General features: G+C 42.7%; 2 protein-coding genes across 3 annotated transcripts; both read left to right on the top strand.

The window, feature by feature from the left end:
• Positions 1 to 437: 437 nt before the first annotated feature.
• Positions 438 to 6,969, top strand: LOC114252238 (dehydrogenase/reductase SDR family member 4). 2 transcript variants are annotated; one of them, XM_089737447.1, is made up of 6 exons: positions 449 to 760; positions 1,966 to 2,143; positions 3,772 to 3,849; positions 4,781 to 4,927; positions 5,630 to 5,764; positions 6,683 to 6,969. In XM_089737447.1, exons 1-6 carry the CDS (start codon positions 675 to 677, stop codon positions 6,851 to 6,853), a joined length of 795 nt encoding a protein of 264 aa, XP_089593573.1. In that variant the 5' UTR covers positions 449 to 674; the 3' UTR covers positions 6,854 to 6,969. The 2 variants fall into 2 exon arrangements, with proteins under 2 accessions (XP_089593574.1, XP_089593573.1); XM_089737448.1 differs by lacking the exon at positions 4,781 to 4,927 and having other exon boundaries at positions 438 to 760.
• Positions 6,970 to 13,553: 6,584 nt separating this feature from the next.
• On the top strand, positions 13,554 to 20,874 carry LOC114249017 (23 kDa integral membrane protein). Its single transcript, XM_089737475.1, has 5 exons — positions 13,554 to 13,713; positions 15,121 to 15,303; positions 18,351 to 18,509; positions 19,021 to 19,221; positions 20,281 to 20,874. The coding sequence occupies exons 1-5, from the start codon at positions 13,654 to 13,656 to the stop codon at positions 20,350 to 20,352; spliced, it is 675 nt and encodes a 224-aa protein (XP_089593601.1). The 5' UTR covers positions 13,554 to 13,653; the 3' UTR covers positions 20,353 to 20,874.
• The last annotated feature ends 222 nt before the right edge of the window (positions 20,875 to 21,096 follow it).

The raw sequence follows: 21,096 nt of genomic DNA, 5'->3' as shown, positions 1-21,096 counted from the left end.
CGATGCACCGGTGTTCGAATCCCACTGGCGGGTACCAATTTTTATAATGAAATACGTACTCAACAAATTTTCACGAACGGCTTCCACGGTGAAGGAATAACATCGTGTAATAAAAATCAAACCCGCTAGGTAGGACCTCTGGTGAGTCCTCACGGGTAGGTACCACCACCCTGCCTATTTCTGCCGTGAAGCAGTAATGCGTTTCAGTTTGAAGGGTGGGGCAGCCGTTGTAACTATACTGAGACCTTGGAACTCATACATCAAGGTATGTGGCGACTTTTACGTTGTAAACGTCTATGGGCTCCAGTAACCACTTAACACCAGGTAGGCTGTAAGGTCGTCTACCCATATATGCAAAAAAAAAGTTCCCATCAAATCATCATGGCGCGGGTTTTAAATGAAATCGATTATTAGTATCTAGTTATCGATAAAAAATCGTGAAACATTTATTTAACAGCGACTTAATAAAAAACAAATTACATCATTTAATTTGACAGATTCTATCTTGAACTTGCCGTAATCTATGCTGTTTATCTGTGATAAAGAGATACGCAGGGAACATCGTGTAAATCAAACTATGTGGTATTCGGGACGAATAATAACAAACTAGTTTTGTTTTGTTGTTATAGTGGTACTAAGAGGTCCGTTGTTTCATTGATTAGTAAGATTTTAACATGTCAACTTCAGCAAACCCTGTTCGTGCAATTCAGGGCGGTCGGTTCAGTGGGAAGGTGGCTATTGTAACAGCATCGACTGAAGGGTAAGTGGGGATTAAGATGTCTCAAAATCTATAGACAAAACGTCATTTATCAATTAGGAGGGAAGCTAACGGCCTTGCTTCGGTTCAAAGGTCAATCGTTTCGTTTTTTTGTACAACAGACAATTGAATGGAACTTATTTGTTGATTTCTCAGTTGAATTTTCATAGGTTTGTCTTCGCTTAATAGTCGTGATTGTGATGTAGAATTGATATTCTCATTTTAGGATTTTACCGTGTGAATTGTTTACACACACTTGTTTACTCAAAAAATGTTCGCGATTGACTTCCACGGTGAAGGAATAACATCGTGTAATAAAAATCAAACCCGCAAAATTATAATTTGCGTAATTACTGGTGGTAGGACCTCTTGTGAGTCCGCGCGGGTGGGTACCACCGCCCCGCCTATTTCTACCGTGAAAAAGTAATGCGTTTCGGTTTGAAGGGCGGGGCAGCCGTTGTAACTATAGGCACTTGAGACCTTAGAACTTATATCTCAAGGTGAGTGGTGCATTTACGTTGTGGATGTCTATGGACTCCAGTAACCACTTAACACCAGGTGGGCTGTGTGCTCGTCCACCCAACTAAGCATTAAAAAAAAACATATTAAAATAAAACTAGAATCACGTCCGATTATCCAGCCCCAAATTAAGTTTCCCTGTGTTATGGGTACTGGAGACTGACATACATAGTTTTTTATTTATTTATTGCCCTTGTAGGCGACGAGCATACGGCCCACCCGATGGTGAGTGGTTACCGTCGCCCATGGACTTCAGCAATGCCAGGGGCAGAGCCAAGCCGCTGCCTACCGCTTAATACTCTCCACAAGCCTCGTTTGAAGAAGGACGTGTCATAGCGCTCGGGAAACACTGTGGGGGGATGGGATACCAAGGCCGGATGTTACGTTTAAATGTATAGCGAAGCGTTGGTTGCTTCTCACTATATAATATAGTTATAGTTACAAAGTTCACAACTTAAAAAAACGTTTTAGATTAAATTTGTATCCTCCCTAATTGCTGGTAGCCTTGAGGGCTATTCCAACTACGCGGTTTGGTAGGTAAGCTCACGGGGCTCAGACCTGGGAGGATTTGCTCACACTGGCCCTAGCAAGAGCTGAACCTACCACCGGATCGGAATTGCTCAGTTTACACTAACCGGTTTCTTCAGAATGTCGTATTTTGGAGCCCTATTAACTAGAGCTTGTTTTAGAATTGGGTACGCAATAGCTAAGAGGCTGGGAAGTGAAGGTGCTTCCGTAGTCATCTGCAGCCGGAAAGAGAGCAACGTTGGGAAAGCAGTGCGGAGCCTCCGCGACGAGGGCATTACAGTGGAAGGAGTCGTCTGTCACGTCGCCAATCATGAACAAAGGAGACGATTATTTGAAGTGGTAAGGTTTTTAATATGATTCAAAGACAAACGACCAGACCGTCATAACTATAGATAATACACAAAAAATTGTTATAGATAAGCAACTCAAGCGCTCAACAAAAATGTTTGCGGGCGTCGGCCACTAGATGGCTTCATTACGATTAGTTTCTCATTGCTCCTGTAGATGGCGGTAGCATATTACCTATCCTATATTTTATTTTTAATGAAGGATTTTGTGAATTTTCAGGAACCACAAATTGATAAAATTTAATCACTTTGTCTATAACAAATAAAGACTTTTATGATTTAGTAAAAAAAATTATTTTCTATGTTTAGTTATACTTTAACTTTAACAACATATAAGTTTAGGGGCATCCGCTACAAGAGGTCGCTATTTTCCGAACAAAAATTTTTTGTCTTAAAGTATCGTAGTTTCAGGGCCCTGGTCATAACGTCCGGGCACAGCGCGTCCGTTGCCTACCAGTTACCACACAGCGTTTTGGCGAAGCCTAGGCTTTAGAAGGATATGTAATAGTGTGCAAGAAATTCGTTGCTAAATCCTAAAGAAGACGCCCGATGTATTCGATGACTTAGCTCATAGACATCTTGTGCTTGTGGCTGTACTCTCAAAACAGAACGGGTTACAGTCTCATGAAGTCTCAAGAAGCAGTTTGGAGTGGTAGGGATGAGCTCTATTCCGGTGGCTCAAAGAAGTATTCGAATCCAGGACCTCTGTCTAGTAGTTAGGAGCTCCACGACTGCCACACATTTGGTTAAGCTTATCGATAACATGGTAACGACAACCGGTAACATGGTTCGATTCTAACACGGAATGAAAAAATCCCCAAAACCTTCTTATAACACGGTATTTCTACAACACGATAACGAGATTTTTGTTTAAAATTATATAGAAAATTACCGTTACGCGCTGGGGTTCGGAATAAATAAAAAATATACCGAAGTACAAATTAAAACTGTATTCAACACCTAGAACACTTCACATATACTTTAAAATTCTCAATTCGCTTCTTCCGCTTCGCTTCAGGTGATCCGTTTTCTGTTTCACTTCAAGTAGTTCTGATTACTAACTGACTGCTTGCCACCTCTGTAAAGCATTTATAGCCGATACCTCATCCCTAGAATTATCGAGAATATTCCACACATCTCTAGTAGTAGTTTCCCCTATCTGACAATAGATGGCGTTATACTTCTCGGTTAGAGTAACGACATCTATCGCCGATAGTCAAACGAATATCGAAGGACCTAGAGCGCTCGAGAAGTACAACGCCATCTATTGTCAGATAGCGGAAACACAATACTCGACTTGTGTGGAATATTCTCGACAATTCTAGGGATGGCGTATCGACTATAAAAGCGTTGCAGGGATGGCACGCAGTCAGTCAGTAATCGGAACTACTCGAGGCGAAACAGCGAACGGATCACCTGAAGCGAAGCGGAAGAAGCGAATTGAGAATTTTAAAGTATTTGTGTGTGTGTTCTAAGTGATAAATAAAGTTTTAAGTTGTACTTTGGTATTTTTTTTATCCCGAACCCCAGTAAGTAGCAGTATCTACCGTGTTATAGGAGGATACCTGTATTTTAATATTTACAAGGCGTCACTCAATGTACGATACGTTATTATTACAGGCCACAAGTAAGTTTGGCGGAGTGGATATCCTGGTATCAAACGCTGCGGTCAATCCAGCGGTGGCTCCGATCTTAGATGTAAGAAGCGTTTTAGTTTTAACACGCTCTTATTATCTCGGTATGTTTGTTTGAATGTAATTACATATATCTTTGAACGTCATTCTCGCTGACTTCAAGACCCCTGGTCATATTGACAATTTGCACACGCAAGAACCAGATGTACCAGATTTCGTGTCTTGAAATACCTACCTTCATGCATACGATTGATTTTGTTTGTTCTTAATCAAACCGCTCGGTAATCCCTAAAGGTGGTTGGCACTTCAATAATGGCTTCCGTCATAGTTTAGCAGATTAATTATAAAAAAGAAATTTTTAGAAAAGCATTTTAGGAGTGGTTTGTGTATTACAAAATATATGTAGAATTTGGATCGTGACACATAAACAAAAGACATTGCTTTTTTGCGCTTTTTCAAAATCTTCATTATTGTAATAATTAAAAATTAATTGACACCTTTTTCACGCCTTGCTCATATTATAATCTTCGCTATCTTCCTTTTTTCTGTCATTCTCTATTTTATCGTTCTCTCTCACTCACACTTTAATGCTCCGTTCCAAACTCTTTTCATACGTTCTATTTTTAACAATCCTATATATCCTATTTTTGTATGTCGTCAGCTTTTTGTAAACTTTAAGTCATTAATTTCAATTATTTTCGGTCACCATCTACTCATGCTTTGTATTAGTAATGGATATTTGTTTGGTTTTTATTAACCTGTGCTTAATTTATATGGCTGTACGGTTAGTCAGTTTCCCGAAATATACCTATATAATTAGGTCATCATCATCAGCCCATAGTCGTCCACTGCTGGACATAGGTCCCTCCCAATTCACGCCACATAGACGGGCCTTCGGCTCTTCTCATCCACATCCTGGCCACCCTTCGCAGGTCACCGCACCTAGCCAGGGAGCGTTACCTTTTCCGTTATAATTTGGTAATAATTATTTATAGACTGACGAACAAATCTGGGACAAAATATTTGACGTTAACGTGAAAAGCTCCTGGCTGTTGGCCAAAGAGGCGTATCCGGAGCTGGTCAAGAGAGGAGGGGGCAGTATCGTATTCATATCTTCGATTGCAGCGTATCAACCAACGGAGGTATATACACTTCTAATTCTCTAGAGATACATAGAACAGTGTGTCCTGTCGTTACCTTGAGTATAGAGGCAGAGTTTCAATTAATTATCGACTTGTGCGGGTTTACAATACGTTCTTCCACCAGATGCGCCGTAAGCATTCATCCACGCAAAAAAGGTAGAATTCGCTGAATCTCTCAATTCCATTTTCCTCTCTTTTAATTCTTGGATCATCATCAAACTTGGAAATTGTGTAGATTACTGATGAGAACATGGCATAGTACCGCCTCCCGCCGAGTGTCATATATCCCACGCACTCCCTAGGCGCGGGTAGGTGGAACAAAAATATCGTAAGCCAAGTCGCTGCCTACCGCTGCAAATATCGTTTGAAGAAGGCCATGTTACAACGCTCGGGGAGCACATATGAAGCGATTTCATTTCAAAACTGGATTCCGGGTAGCGAAAAAAGGTATCAGGATACATACCCCCGTTCCAAGTAGTATGAACGAATTCTGCGCGGAGGGTTTGGCGGAGTGATTCATACGGAATAGTGGTTGCGATCGAATTGGACTCAAATCATGCGTCGCCCATAACTAGCCGGTATTTGCTAACCATTCACTTTTACCACTGTACTCCTGTGCAGCCGGGATCCAAACGAAAAGACTGAACGTCACCTCATATCCATTTAGCAACACTGTTTATGGTAATAGTCTGGTGCATTCAGCCCCTAGGTGCCTATGGTGTTAGTAAAACGACGCTCCTTGGACTTACGAAGGCGATAGCCAACGAAATAGTACACGAGAACATCAGAGTGAACTGCGTCGCTCCCGGGATCGTCGCCACAAAGTTCGCATCCGCGGTAAGTAGCTTAATATACGTATACTTTCCAAAACATTGTTAGCTTGAAGTAAACACGTCTTCGATGGAGAAAAAACTGCTGGATACATCTAAAGCTTTTTAAAAAAGTGGATGTGTGCATATTTCTTAAAGACTCTGAAACAGCTCGTCCGATTTCGATGATACATTCAGCAAACCTTCAGATTGGCCCAGCGTATAATTCTGTTTGCTACAGATCGGATCAAAGTAAAATCAAACATCGGCCAGCCAAGCCGACCGGACTTGATTGGTGTATTATGGATTTATTATTCTGTTTATGTCGTGATATGGTCTTAAATACTCTGCGGGTCGCACAAATGTCGAAATGTTGACCTACACAATCGACCTTTCGATCTGATATCGCAATGTGGGTGGCGGCACTCACGTTGTGTTGGCCATGAGCTCCGGTACCCGTTCAGCATTTATTTTTATTTTATTGCTTAGATCAGATGAACCGTGACCCCGTTCAACCATATAGATTCTAGAGCAACTAAAAATGGTAGAAAAAGATTTGTGTAATTAAAACTTTTCTATGCCCTACCCTATCGTTGGTAGCCATTTTTTTTTATTGCTTAGATGTGTACGAGCTCACAGCCCACCTGGTGTTAAGTGGTTACTGGAGCCCATAGACATCTACAACGCAAATATACCACCCACCTTGAGATATAAGTTCCAAGGTACCAAGTATAGTTACAACGGCTGCCCCACCCTTCAAACCGAAACGCATTACTGCTTCACGGCAGAAATAGGCAGGGTGGTGGTACCTACCCGTGCGGACCCACAAGACGTCCTACCACCAGTAAAAAATGACGTTAAATAACATACGAGAAAACTCCTGAAGCAGGAGTGGTCGGGTGGTGGAGATTTTTAAAATAAAGTGAAGTTATCTTGACTGTTTCAGATAACAAACTCCGAGGCTGGGGCGGAGAAGAGCCTATCGAATGTCCCATTGAAAAGATTCGGGAGACCAGAAGAAATGGCTGGTGCCGTAGCGTTTTTGGCTTCGGATGACGCCGGCTACATCACCGGAGAGACTGTTGTGGTTGCTGGAGGGGCGCCCGCACGACTTTGAGTCGTCGCTAGTGTCCACCTGAAATAAGTTTCATACGAATTTCAGATAAAGGCATTGATGACGCATCTGAGTCAATAAATAAATGATATAAATAAACTTCTTTAAATATATAACAAGTTTTTAAATATATAATAATTACATTTATAATAATAAGTACCTGGATGATAAATTGTGTTTTTTAGAAATCTTATCTTATTCGTGTTTTCAATGATCAACTTTATCGATAGTCAACTTATACATTTTTTTTTTATTGAAAGAAAATAACAAGAATGTGGCGTTTGCGTAGCCCAATATTGCCGCTTAAACAGAAAAATATGACTCTTCCCGACATCTACTGGCGAATAATAATACTATTTTCTTAATTGAGAGCAACTAGCAACTAGCAACTAACTGCTTTAAAGACACAATAGCACTAAAGCTACTTCAGCAGATGGCGTTGTTCAGCAACCCGAAGCCAATGAGTGTTTGGTTTAAGTTTAGACCAAGAATACAACATTTTCTGACAATAAATCGTAGCTAGATCGATTTATCGCCCCCGAAATCACCTGTTTACTAAATTTTATGAAAACCGTTGGGGCCGTTTCCGAGATTCAGATTATATATAAGTATATACAAGAATCGCTCGTTTAAAGATATAAGATTTGACGATGCAATTTTTAAAACGCGCATTTTTTTTATACTCCAATCAACAACAGATTGATGTTACAAACTTCCGTAGATAGGTACCTATGTATTGCCTTTGTAGGCAGACGATTATACGACCCACCTGATGGTGAGTGATTGCCGTCACTCGTGGACATCAGCAATGTTAGGGGCAGAGCCAAGCCGCTGCCTACCGTTAGGTACCCTCCACAAGCCTCGTTTGAAGAAGTACATGTCATAGCGCTCGGGAAACACCGTGGAGGGGAGCTCATTCTATAGCCGGTTGGTACGTGGCAGAAAAGACTTCTGGAGACGCACTGTCGATAAGCCCAGCAGTTTTATAGTATGGATGAAATCTGCTCCGGTGGAATATCAAATATATACTACATGTATACACATTGTAAGCATTATTATTTAACGGGTTCGCGATTTATCGGTGATATAGTAGATAAGTCATCGTGGCCTAATGGATAAGGACCCCCGGTGCATTCGTATCTAGATATGCACCGGTGTTCGAATCGCGCAGACGTGTACCACTTTTTCTGATGAAATACACGTACTTAATAAATGAGTTTCGCGGTAAACATTTTATTACGTCAAATAAACTCGTAAAAATTATAATTAGCGTTATTACTGGTGGTAGGACGTCTTGTGAGTCCGCACGGGTAGGTACCACCATCCTGTGTATTTCTGCCGTGAAGCAATAATTTGTTTCGGTTTAAAGGGCGGGGCAGCCGTTTTAACTATACTGAGACCTTAGAACTCATATATCAAGGTGATTGGCGGTATTTACGTTCTGGACACACACTGGACACCAGATGGTGAGCTCGTCCATTAAGTAATAAAAAGCACCGGGTGGCCGTGGTTACACCACAGTCAAGCCGTTACCGTTACCTTTAGCGGTAGGCAGCGGCTTGGCTCTGCCCCTGGCATTGCTGAAGTCCATAGGCGACGGTAACCACTGACCATCAGGTGGACCGTATGCTCGTCTGCCTACAAGGGCAATAAAAAAAATAACATGTGTGCAATTCACACGTGTTAGAAGTGAAACCTTCAAAAATTAAAATACAATTATCCTAAATGTCTAAGTATATTATTAGTAAAATTTTGTCATTAGTAAATAATTATAAATCACCTTTTATAGTATGAGGTAGCGCCCTCTGTGAATTGATATTTTAACTTCACGTATATCCTAAATTAAAATTCACTACAAGAGGTTTCATACACACGTTAGTATTAAAACATCTCACAGAAGGCGCTGTATTAAAAATAAAATACTTTATACGTATGTTTTAAAGTATGTAGGAACTGAGCATTCTGTCTCACTTTTTCTCTCGATCTTTCTCACTTGCTTGCTCCCTACTCTCACTCCATGGCTAGTTGCTTCATGCTACGTTCGCCCTGTCTTACTCTCTCTCAATCGGTCTCGATCGCTCTCTCTCTCTCTTTCGACACTTCCTTTTTTTTATGATTGAAGGATTACTGGTGGCCCGGAGGCCTTTCCAGTTTCACCAGAACAGGTGGGCGAGCAAAGGCTCAGCCAGGAGGGGTGGGATTTGCTAACAGCCACCCGAGCGCCTGCGAAGGAGACCTAACAGCTCTAGAGCAGCTGCTTCGCGAATGAATCTACTAGCGGATCGGAATCGCGACCCGCTGAGAAGATCCGGCGAGAAACTCAGCGAGCTGATTCATGGGTTAGGTTGCACGGCGAACTCTGTCGAGTTCGACGAGTACGGTTACCGAGGTCCCTAAGCCTGCTCCTAGTGTTAGAGCTGAAGGCGTCTAATGCAAAGGTTATTGGATCTGATGGATTCGTAAGGACGTGTCTAGGGCTCGACACTTCCGTTGCATACCTGCGTGATGTTACATCTGTAAAAAGTTTACCCTCATGCGCCTAAAGAAGTTTCACTTCAAAAATACATTTTTCATTAAAGTCCTGGCCATTGCGTCGGAGCACCATGTTATCTGTCGCCTGATATGATCTAATCAGATACAAGTTACATTCGTGATCATAAAGTTCAGATATTATGATTAATTTTAGTGCGCTTACAACGAAATGAATATTTAATAAAAATAATATGGATTTAGAAATGATGACTCAAAACATAAAAAATATAAGTAAAGCGATACAAAATCCAATTCTCAATAATGAATGATTTTAAATAGAAATGACAAAAGTTGGGTAGCTAAGTTAACACGCGAATGTGCAACATCCGTCTATTCTTGACGCCAATGAGCGAATCAGAATGAGCTCCGGCCGACCATCGAGCGTTTGGTATGGCCTGATGCAGTATGTATGACAGTATGTAGGCTTTCATGACACGTACCATCCGGCTTTGGATTGAGCTCCTCTCCACGGTGTTTCCCGAGCGGTACGACATGTTCTTCTTCAAACGACACTCATGAAAAGTACTTTACGGTAGGCAGCGGTTTGGCTCTGCCCTTGGCATTGCTAAAGTTCACGGGCGACGGTAACCATTCACCATCAGGTGGGCCTTATGCTCGTCTGCCTACTAGGGCAATAAAAAATCTCTTAGTCACCGTTGATACCGAAAAAATACATTTCACTATACATCGAAAAAATACATTTCACTATACACCAATGTCTGGAATGCTTTTAAGTTTAATTTGTTCTATAAAAGCAAACCAGTTCAGTTAGAATGAGGCAGGAGCTAATTAGCCGTATCTGTCACAAACATATGCCGTCTATAAATTGTTGGAAATTCAGTGCGTAAGCGTATAATTATGATTATCAGTAAACATTATATCGGTTTTCTGGGGATCGTACTGATTACGTTATCTGACTGTTCTATTAATTATGACATGAAATGTATTGGAGCGTGTGGTGGAGTTGAAGGGCTATTCTGGCCAGCTCAGTTTGAATGAGTTAACACCAGCCCTAGCAAGAGCAGTACTTCGCTGAATCTACCACCGGATCCAGCAAGGAACAGCGGACCGTGTCTATAGGAGTCATTGTCATAATGGAGGATAGGATTTACAAACGAGGCAGCTTATAGAGCTGCGTGATTTATGGTAACAATATCATGTTTGTTGACCAGACGACAATACTCTTGTTTCCATCCATGATATCACAAGTCAACGCCGACGCTGACATTAAGACATGTCGAAGTATCCATCATCTTGTATAAGTACTGTCCATATTCTTCTGTTACACTATTAATTTGCTGAATAAGCAGTATATATTCTTTCGTATATGGTAGGTAAGCTCACGGGCTCAACCTGCCGACTCGGCCCCATCGATCACCCTCTCCCGACGTTCAATCCCACCCGAGACGGCACTCGAGTCAGTGCGGCGAGTTGATCGAGTCAGCTGTCATCTACGCCAGGGTTGGCTCGAGCAATATCACACATTGCTTGTGAAGGGCAGCATAAAGCCTACGTTGCGTTCTGCAATCATTCTTGATGCAGTGCAGATACGAAGCAACCGTAGCAGCTACTGGAAAGCATTATTATACAATATCTACAGGACGCTCTACGAACATCGTATATGATGTCTACGGACTGCTGGTTTGAAGCGTCTTCTTCATCTTCCCTTATCCTCCTTATACCATTTTCTTGCAGATCCTCCCAATCTTTTTAATACATCCCTCACATTACCGTCTAGTTTTTACCTACTTTTCTTGGACACACGATCATCCTCTCTTCGCCTGAAATTCCCACACAAAGATAATCTTCCACTTCCAGATTATTGTTACTGCAAGCATCCAGCTCAACATTCGCATTTTTGCTGCGTGCACTTTTCATTGAAGCACCGCTTTCGTGGTCTAGCACCCAGGTACATCCATTGCGACAGATTTTATGGTTGACTCATGAAACTAAGAAGAGCGATGATAGCTGGTCGCGGTCACCTAAGGACCTTTGAACCATCATGGTTACTCTGGCAGACTACGCCCGCCATCCCCACCTAAATTATCAAGTAAAACGCGTTCTAAATAATCGATCCAAATTCTCCACCTTCTTCTTCTTCTTCTTCTCCATCTCTCCCTGATTGCTGAGGATTGTGACTCCGTTTCAGCTTGTCGACTACCACCCTCCATCGGTTCAGATCAGTTGGCGTGTGCAGTGCAGCGCTAAGTGGTCCGCTGGTTTGCTCGGAGATCTGGTCGGACCAACGTTTGGGGCTCTTTCTCCATCAGTACCGTATCAAAATGATAAGTGAGTCATTTCCTTTTCTAATGTTGTACTTTGGAAGGTGTTAAAGGAAAACGTCTTCTTGCGCGTTTTTTTTTATTGCTTATATGGGTGGACGAGCTCACAGCCCACCTGGTGCTAAGTGGTTACTGGAGCCCATAGACAGCTACAACGTAAATGCGCCACCCACCTTGAGATATAAGTTCTAAGGTCTCAGTATAGTTACAACGGCTGCCCCACCCTTCAAACCGAAACGCATTACTGCTTCACGGCAGAAATAGGCAGGGTGGTGGTACCTACCCGCGCGGACTCACAAGAGGTCCTACCACCAGTAATTACACAAATTATAATTTTGCGGGTTTGAATTTTATAACACGATGCTATTCCTTCACCGTGGAAGTCAATCGCGAACATTTGGTGAGTACGTATTTCATTAGAAAAATTGGTACCCGCCTGAGATTCGAACACCGGTGCATCGTTCAACACGAATGCACCGGACGTCTTATCCTCTAGGCCACGACGACTACATTCTGTATATATACTGTATTCCATGTTTAATTATCATCTTAATCCTAGTTTACAATTATGAAGAAGCCTATGTTTCTGGGTGGGGGGACATACGTGATAACACCTATTAATTATGTTATATATTAAATGCTATGCGAATACTATGATATGCTATGCTGTAATATATAAGTATACACGCTTCACTTTTTTCAAATATCTTTGTTGGTAGAGCAGCAGCCGGTCTGATGGTAAGAGTAACTGTCACTCTCGGAACTAGCAACGCTAGGGGGATACAGCCAAGCTGCTGCCCGAGGGCTCCTTGTGACCAGTCGCGCTTCATGTGGCAGGCTCCGGGCCACATGTTGTGTGTAGCCATAGCGGAGACTCAGGGGGAATCGATAAAAATGAGATATTTTTCAATGACTCATCGCTCACTCGTGAAGCGAGTGTCTGTGACGGGCGTGTCATCGACTTATCACTTATCGGTAATCGTAAAACAATAGGAACGATTAAAAAAACAAAGATCAAATATAAGGAAATCTGATTATTTGAACACATCGCGAAATAAGTTGCACGTGTTTCCGTATGTTACGTTTCTAGACGACACTAGCCTCCATGGCAACGGATGTTAGCCGGGGACTTAAATGCAACGGCTGCCTTAACTTCGATGGCAGATAAGCATACAGTTCACATCGATATCAGTCGCTCTCGTGGGAAAGCCGATCTCTGGTAAGGTACTGTTTATGACAGCAAAGGTTTTAAACAACACAGATGTCCGCTGCTCCGGTGCTGCGCTGGTAAAGCCCAGGAGCCACTGAACCCACTAAGTACTATGAGTTCCAGCATTCGCACGAAGTAATTTAGGTTTTTATAATTCAATAATTGCAGTGTTAGAGGCATACGAACCCATATCCATATTTTCATTTAAACTGGTGGTAGGACCTCTTGTGAGTCCGCACGGGTAGGTACAGGTACCACCACCCCGCCTATTTCTGCCGTGAAGCAGTAATGCGTTTCGGTTTGAAGGGCGGGGCAGCCGTTGTAACTATACTGAGACCTTAGAACTTATATCTCAAGGTGGGTGGCGCATTTACGTTGTAGCTGTCTATGGGCTCTAGTAACCACTTAACACCAGGTGGACTATGAGTTCGTCCAGCCATTTACGCAAGGAAAAAAAAAATTGGCATTATGTGCCGAGAGCTTAATGTTTTTCTTTAAGATTTAAGGATTACTGGTTGCCCTGAGGCCTTTCCAGTTTCACCAGGACAGGTGAGCGAGCAAAGGCTCAGCCAGGAGGGGTGGGATTTGCTAACAGCTGCCCGAGCTCCTCCGACCCGCGGGGGCTGATTATACAACCGAAACCAGGCCCGCGATTTAGTCCATCAGATATAAAGTTATCTTATCTACAATTAAGCGTTATCCGTTTGTGCCATTTCAGTACAAACATTCGATAAAAGTGGTTCAACGATAAAAGTCAATTTAGAAAACATCTAAGAACAATGTGTTGCCCCGAGTTTATAGCTAAATATGTACTCTTCATCGCCAACCTTGTTTTTTCGGTAAGTAATTGATGATTACTGACTTTTTTCTAAAAAGAGTTGTGGAGGATCCACCGGACGTGCGAAATTGCTCGATAGACCGACGGTGTCCGGTTGTTGATGTGTGGAAATATTTTTTTAATTTTATTGCTGAGGTGAGTGGGCGAGTTCACGGCTCCTACCTCCACCTACCTCGAGACATAAGTTCTAAGTCTCAGTTTTAACTGTACAACGGCTGCACTACCTTTCAAACCGAAACGCATTACTGCTTCACGGCAGAAATAAGCAGGGCGGTGGTACCTACCCGCGCGGACTCAAAACGTCATACCACCAGTAATAACGCAAATTATAGTTTTGCGGTTTTAATTTTTAATAAGCCGATCTTTTAGATCAAAATAAAATACATAAAAATGAGTTACTTATGATCACGATACAATAATTATTAGAAATAATTGCAATTGAAGATTTTAAAATAAATTAAAGACTAAATAGTTTTGATAGTGAATTAAAGAATAAACCAAATATAAAATAAGTTAAGAGAGAAAAAAAAGATCGAGCCAATGTCACGCGGGATTTAATTATAGATAATAACGTTACACAAATCCAAAGTTGTCTAGGCATTTAAAAGTTATGGTGGAACAAGATAGAAGTCGTCGTGCCCTAAAGGATAAGGCGTCCGGTGCATTCGTATCTATCGATGCAACGATGTTCTAATCCCGCAGGCGGGTACCAATTTTCGTAACGAAATACACGTACTTAACAAATGTTCACGATTGACTTCCACGGTGAAGGAATAACATCGTGTATTACAACTCAAACCCGCAAAATTATAATTTGCGTAATTACTAGTGGTAAGTCCTCTTGTGGGCCCGTACGGGTAGGTACCACTACCCTTTTTCTTTTTTGGTCACGAGGAAATCGCCGGACTTCCGCCTTCCACTGGGGACGGCGGGCGAAGCATGTCGGAGTCGAACCGGGCAAAAACCTCCTGTCGCTCAACAACCAACGTCCAAATCTCACATGAGACAGAACTCATGAAAAGGCAGGGGGGGGGAAAGTGAAATGTTTAGTGCGGAGCACATCTCTCCCATCACCCTCCCCCTCGGGACGCCGGACTGGCGGTCGTCGGCGCCACGACCACCAGCCCTCTCGGTCGGCAGGAGGTACCACCACCCTGCCTATTTGTGCCGTGAAGCAGTAGTGCGTTTCGGTTTGAAGGGTGGGGCAGCCGTTGTAATTATACTGAGACCTTAGAACTCACATCTCAAGGTGGGTGGTGGCATTTACGTTATAGATCTCTATGGGCTCCGGTAACCACTTAACACCAGGTTGGCTGTGAGCTCGTCCACCCATCTATAAAAAAAAACAAATAAACTCGCAAACATGAGTTCTCAAAGCGGTCGAGTAATAACCTCTCCCCTTTCACAGTTGGCAGGTCTAGCTATTATAGGTCTTGGAGTGGCCGTCTTAATAAATCTACGGGATCTTCAAGATATTCTACCAGTCAACGCTTTGCCCATAGGGATAATCGTCCTCGGATGCATCATATTCATCATTGCATTCCTAGCGTGTTGTGGAGCGGTAAAGGAATCAAGATGTATGCTGATAACCGTAAGTACAGCTCTGTACTGACTCCAAGCTCTTCTCGTACACAAACAGACACAGATCCGGCCTACATCTAGTCTTTAGTCCTATACTACACTACTACAGACACAGTTCTCTGCAGCTCTGTACTGATCCCGAGCTCTTCTCGTACACAAACAGACACAGATCCGACCTACATCTAGCCTCTAGTCCTATACTACACTACTACAGACAGTCCTCTGCAGCTCTGTACTGATCCCGAGCTCTTCTCGTACACAAACAGACACAGATCCGACCTACATCTAGCCTCTAGTCCTATACTACACTACTACAGACACAGTCCTCTGCAGCTCTGTACTGATCCCGAGCTCTTCTCGTATACAAACAGACGCAGATCCGACCTACATCTAGCCTCTAGTTCTATACTACACTACTACAGACACAGTCCTCTGCAGCTCTGTACTGATCCCGAGCTCTTCTCGTATACAAACAGACACAGATCCGACCTACATCTAGCCTCTAGTCCTATACTACACTACTACAGACACAGTCCTCTGCAGCTCTGTACTGATCCCGAGCTCTTCTCGTATACAAACAGACACAGATCCGACCTACATCTAGCCTCTAGTCCTATACTACACTACTACAGACACAGTCCTCTGCAGCTCTGTACTGATCCCGAGCTCTTCTCGTATACAAACAGACACAGATCCGACCTACATCTAGCCTCTAGTCCTATACTACACTACTACAGACACAGTCCTCCGCAGCTCTGTACTGATCCCGAGCTCTTCTCGTATACAAACACACAGAACCGACCTACATCTAGCCTCTAGTCCTATACTACACTACTACAGACACAGTCCTCCGCAGCTCTGTACTGATCCCGAGCTCTTCTCGTATACAAACAGACACAGATCCGACCTACATCTAGCCTCTAGTTCTATACTACACTACTACAGACACAGTTCTCTGCAGCTCTGTACTGATCCCGAGCTCTTCTCGTATACAAACAGACACAGATCCGACCTACATCTAGCCTCTAGTCCTATACTACACTACTACAGACACAGTCCTCCGCAGCTCTGTACTGATCCCGAGCTCTTCTCGTATACAAACACACAGAACCGACCTACATCTAGCCTCTAGTCCTATACTACACTACTACAGACACAGTCCTCTGCAGCTCTGTACTGATCCCGAGCTCTTCTCGTATACAAACAGACACAGATCCGACCTACATCTAGCCTCTAGTTCTATACTACACTACTACAGACACAGTTCTCTGCAGCTCTGTACTGATCCCGAGCTCTTCTCGTATACAAACAGACACAGATCCGACCTACATCTAGCCTCTAGTTCTATACTACACTACTACAGACACAGTTCTCTGCAGCTCTGTACTGATCCCGAGCTCTTCTCGTATACAAACAGACACAGATCCGACCTACATCTAGCCTCTAGTCCTATACTGCACTACTACAGACACAGTCCTCTGCAGCTCTGTACTGATCCCGAGCTCTTCTCGTATACAAACAGACACAGATCCGACCTACATCTAGCCTCTAGTCCTATACTACACTACTACAGACACAGTTCTCTGCAGCTCTGTACTGATCCCGAGCTCTTCTCGTACACAAACAGACACAGATCCGACCTACATCTAGCCTCTAGTCCTATACTACACTACTACAGACACAGTCCTCTGCAGCTCTATACTGATCCCGAGCTCTTCTCGTACACAAACAGACACAGATCCGACCTACATCTAGCCTCTAGTCCTATACTACACTACTACAGACACAGTCCTCTGCAGCTCTGTACTGATCCCGAGCTCTTCTCGTATACAAACAGACACAGATCCGACCTACATCTAGCCTCTAGTTCTATACTACACTACTACAGACACAGTTCTCTGCAGCTCTGTACTGATCCCGAGCTCTTCTCGTATACAAACAGACACAGATCCGACCTACATCTAGCCTCTAGTCCTATACTACACTACTACAGACACAGTCCTCCGCAGCTCTGTACTGATCCCGAGCTCTTCTCGTATACAAACACACAGAACCGACCTACATCTAGCCTCTAGTCCTATACTACACTACTACAGACACAGTCCTCTGCAGCTCTGTACTGATCCCGAGCTCTTCTCGTATACAAACAGACACAGATCCGACCTACATCTAGCCTCTAGTTCTATACTACACTACTACAGACACAGTTCTCTGCAGCTCTGTACTGATCCCGAGCTCTTCTCGTATACAAACAGACACAGATCCGACCTACATCTAGCCTCTAGTTCTATACTACACTACTACAGACACAGTTCTCTGCAGCTCTGTACTGATCCCGAGCTCTTCTCGTATACAAACAGACACAGATCCGACCTACATCTAGCCTCTAGTCCTATACTGCACTACTACAGACACAGTCCTCTGCAGCTCTGTACTGATCCCGAGCTCTTCTCGTATACAAACAGACACAGATCCGACCTACATCTAGCCTCTAGTCCTATACTACACTACTACAGACACAGTTCTCTGCAGCTCTGTACTGATCCCGAGCTCTTCTCGTACACAAACAGACACAGATCCGACCTACATCTAGCCTCTAGTCCTATACTACACTACTACAGACACAGTCCTCTGCAGCTCTGTACTGATCCCGAGCTCTTCTCGTATACAAACAGACACAGATCCGACCTACATCTAGCCTCTAGTTCTATACTACACTACTACAGACACAGTTCTCTGCAGCTCTGTACTGATCCCGAGCTCTTCTCGTATACAAACAGACACAGATCCGACCTACATCTAGCCTCTAGTTCTATACTACACTACTACAGACACAGTTCTCTGCAGCTCTGTACTGATCCCGAGCTCTTCTCGTATACAAACAGACACAGATCCGACCTACATCTAGCCTCTAGTCCTATACTACACTACTACAGACACAGTTCTCTGCAGCTCTGTACTGATCCCGAGCTCTTCTCGTACACAAACAGACACAGATCCAGCCTAGATCTAGTTGAGAGATCTACACAACATTACTTGGGTTTTTATTTATTTCAGTACTCCATATTCATGGTGATACTGGTGGCCGTGAAGATCTACCTGGCTATCGTGGTATTCGGTTTTCTGTCCGACGTCACCAGCACAATAACCAGCTGGGTGACCACAGCGTTCAACACGAGCAGCTTAAGAGACGTATATCACGTCATGGAAGCTCTAGTAAGAACTTTCTTTATAATCGGAATGTTACAAAGACTTTATCTCATTTCATCTCTATTGATCGCAGTCTAATTACCTTCTTCACAAGTATGCGGGTTGTTAGGAGCAGACAAATTCGTGTCTACCTTCTCTCTAGTCCATCGAGTGTTACCGCTGGATTTCGACAAGTTGACCTGACCGTACACACTCGCAGTATCGGCAATATTTAGCAAACTATACTTGACTATAACTATACTTGAGACTAGAACTATACTATACTTACTGACTATAACTATACTTGACTGTAACTATACTTGAGACCTTAGAACTTATATCTCAAGGTGGGTGGCGCATTAACGTTGTAGACGTTTATGGGCTCCAGTAACCACTTAACAACGGGTGGGCTGTGAGCTGGTCCACCCACCTAAGCAATAAAAAAAAACTAATACCGGATTCTATTTACTCCGTCATCCTGCCCGCATTCTTCAAGATTCCTTCTTCTGGCGATCATTTTAACTTCTTTGAATTTCAGTTCAATTGCTGTGGAACAACCGGCCCCTCTTCGTACGACGGTATCTTGTCACAGCTGCCGCCCTCGTGCTGCGCCAGCCCCGTTGACAACACCTGCTATGCCCCCAACGCGTTCCCCGGCTGCACCACTCGACTGATTGATTACTTCGAAACCTTCGGTGGGGCCATCGGCAGCGTTCTGATCATTATCATCTTTCTTGAGGTAATTAGATTCGCTTAAGCCCTAAGCACTAATCGCAACATATTTGGAACCGTGGCCTAAAGGATAAGAGGCCCGAGTTAAGCCAATGCGATTTTACCCCGGTTCGACTCGACGGGGGTGCTAGTGTCGTTGGAGGCATACCGCTCACTTTAAGGTGAGTCACCATCGCTCATGGGGGCACAGCCAAGCCGCTATCTATTCAATGTTTTCTAAGTAAATAATATTTACTAATTACTTAAGAGGACGAGGGTTCGCGAGATGGCAATCGAAACCGCGACAGTTAGACGAGCCATCAAGAAATTCCTCTGTCCCTTCGTGCCCTTGTCCTCCACTGTGTGGTGTTGACATAGCATGTCCTGCGTTTCCATTCCGATCTCCTCGGATCATACCTACCATATATCATCTCAGCACTCACATCCTTCTATCGCCTATCCTCTTTAAAACAGTCCATTCAAGTCTTTTTAAGACGCCTCTAAGGAGCCAATTTAGGTACCAAGCGAGTAATAATGATAAAAAATCATTTCTGTCACGAAGCAGTTAACTTATTGGTCCTAAGGGCGGGACAATCGTTATACAGCCTAATTGATCGATCTCACGTAGCCTACGAGCTTCGACAACTAAAAAACCTATGTTTTTTAAAGGGATTCTATGACCTAGTAACTAAGACCCCTAAGTCACATCTTTTTTCAATCCACATTCTTATTTTTATGAAAAATGATAATATGGAGTGAAATGAAATGAAACGAGATGAGATGATATGATATGATATGGGATGAAATATAATCTCAGTAAAATGGTTGTCATTTACTGAGATTTTTTCAGTGGACTTTTTGGAGGATCCCCAGGAATTAATGTCCAGCGTCTTTGTTTAATTTTGCCACATTTGTGCACTTTCACCGATATTAAACGGTTAATAAACCACCGTTATTACACATTTAAACCTCAAGAAACACTAAAAAGACAAAATAAAACAAATCACACAGCTCCACATCTCGCGTTCCCGCCATAAAGTCGAAACACCTATCAACATTGCACTAACCTAAAATTGTCTGATTCCAGTTCATCTCGATCATCTTCGCTTGGTTCCTGTCGCATTCTTATTCGCAGAAACGGCGCGGGAATATAGCATAAGAAGCACCTAATTTAATTTAACTTAAAATTTATAAATACTTATTTAAATGTCAAATGAAGCTGGTTATAAGACGGAACCGTTAATCGAAAACCGCCGGTAATACCGTAACACGATAGTCATAAAAAACATTAAGAAAAAATGTGTTCAGTAATGTTTTTATTTACCGCGCAATGGAAATTCAACGAAGCGCCGGGTCAGCGCCCCCGCTTTGCCAAGTTGAGAGAAACAGCGTTAAGACTTTAACAAAATAAACTGAGTTCATGATTGTTGTCGAAGTTAATTAAAATAACTCAAAAACCATTCAACATATCTTGAATACATTTAAATGGGACGCCGTTAGAAGTACCAACCGTCAAATAAAATAATATCAAATTCATTCATTTGCTAAAAACCCTTACCCATTATTATTGTTATTTAAAATAATAATTTCCTAATTTTTCGTATTACCTAAAAATAAAAAAATCAACGCCTTTGAGAACACGACATTTTTACAACATCTGTTGATGTTTAAGCAAATCTGTTAATAAGGTTTTGTATTGTGATTATTCATTTTATATAATAATATATTAATACATTTATAATGATACTCTGTTTTATTTCCGTATTGTAACTGCAAATCGTTTTAGTTCTAAAACTAAGTTAACAATTAATTTTTGCCCTCAAGTTTTTTTTTTTATTGCTTAGATGGATGGACGAGCTCACAGCCCACCTGGTGTTAAGTGGTTACTGGAGCCCATAGACAT

The sequence above is a fragment of the Bombyx mandarina genome, chromosome 23 (genome assembly GCF_030267445.1).
Source record: "Bombyx mandarina strain Sakado chromosome 23, ASM3026744v2".
In the NCBI taxonomy this organism is placed as follows: Eukaryota; Metazoa; Arthropoda; class Insecta; order Lepidoptera; family Bombycidae; genus Bombyx; species Bombyx mandarina.
The sequence above is the reverse complement of the archived record's forward strand: the minus strand, read 5'-3'. Positions and strand labels throughout refer to the sequence as shown.

Excerpts from the sequence above, each read along its gene's own strand:
- LOC114249017 (XM_089737475.1), top strand. The coding sequence starts at position 13,654 with ATGTGTTGCCCCGAGTTTATAGCTAAATATGTACTCTTCATCGCCAAC. Across the intron at positions 18,510-19,020 it reads ATCACGTCATGGAAGCTCTA|TTCAATTGCTGTGGAACAAC; the intron begins GTAAGAACTTTC and ends TTTGAATTTCAG. Across the intron at positions 19,222-20,280 it reads TCATTATCATCTTTCTTGAG|TTCATCTCGATCATCTTCGC; the intron begins GTAATTAGATTC and ends GTCTGATTCCAG.
- LOC114252238 (XM_089737447.1), top strand. The coding sequence starts at position 675 with ATGTCAACTTCAGCAAACCCTGTTCGTGCAATTCAGGGCGGTCGGTTC. Across the intron at positions 3,850-4,780 it reads CGGTGGCTCCGATCTTAGAT|ACTGACGAACAAATCTGGGA; the intron begins GTAAGAAGCGTT and ends AATTATTTATAG. Across the intron at positions 4,928-5,629 it reads CAGCGTATCAACCAACGGAG|CCCCTAGGTGCCTATGGTGT; the intron begins GTATATACACTT and ends TGGTGCATTCAG.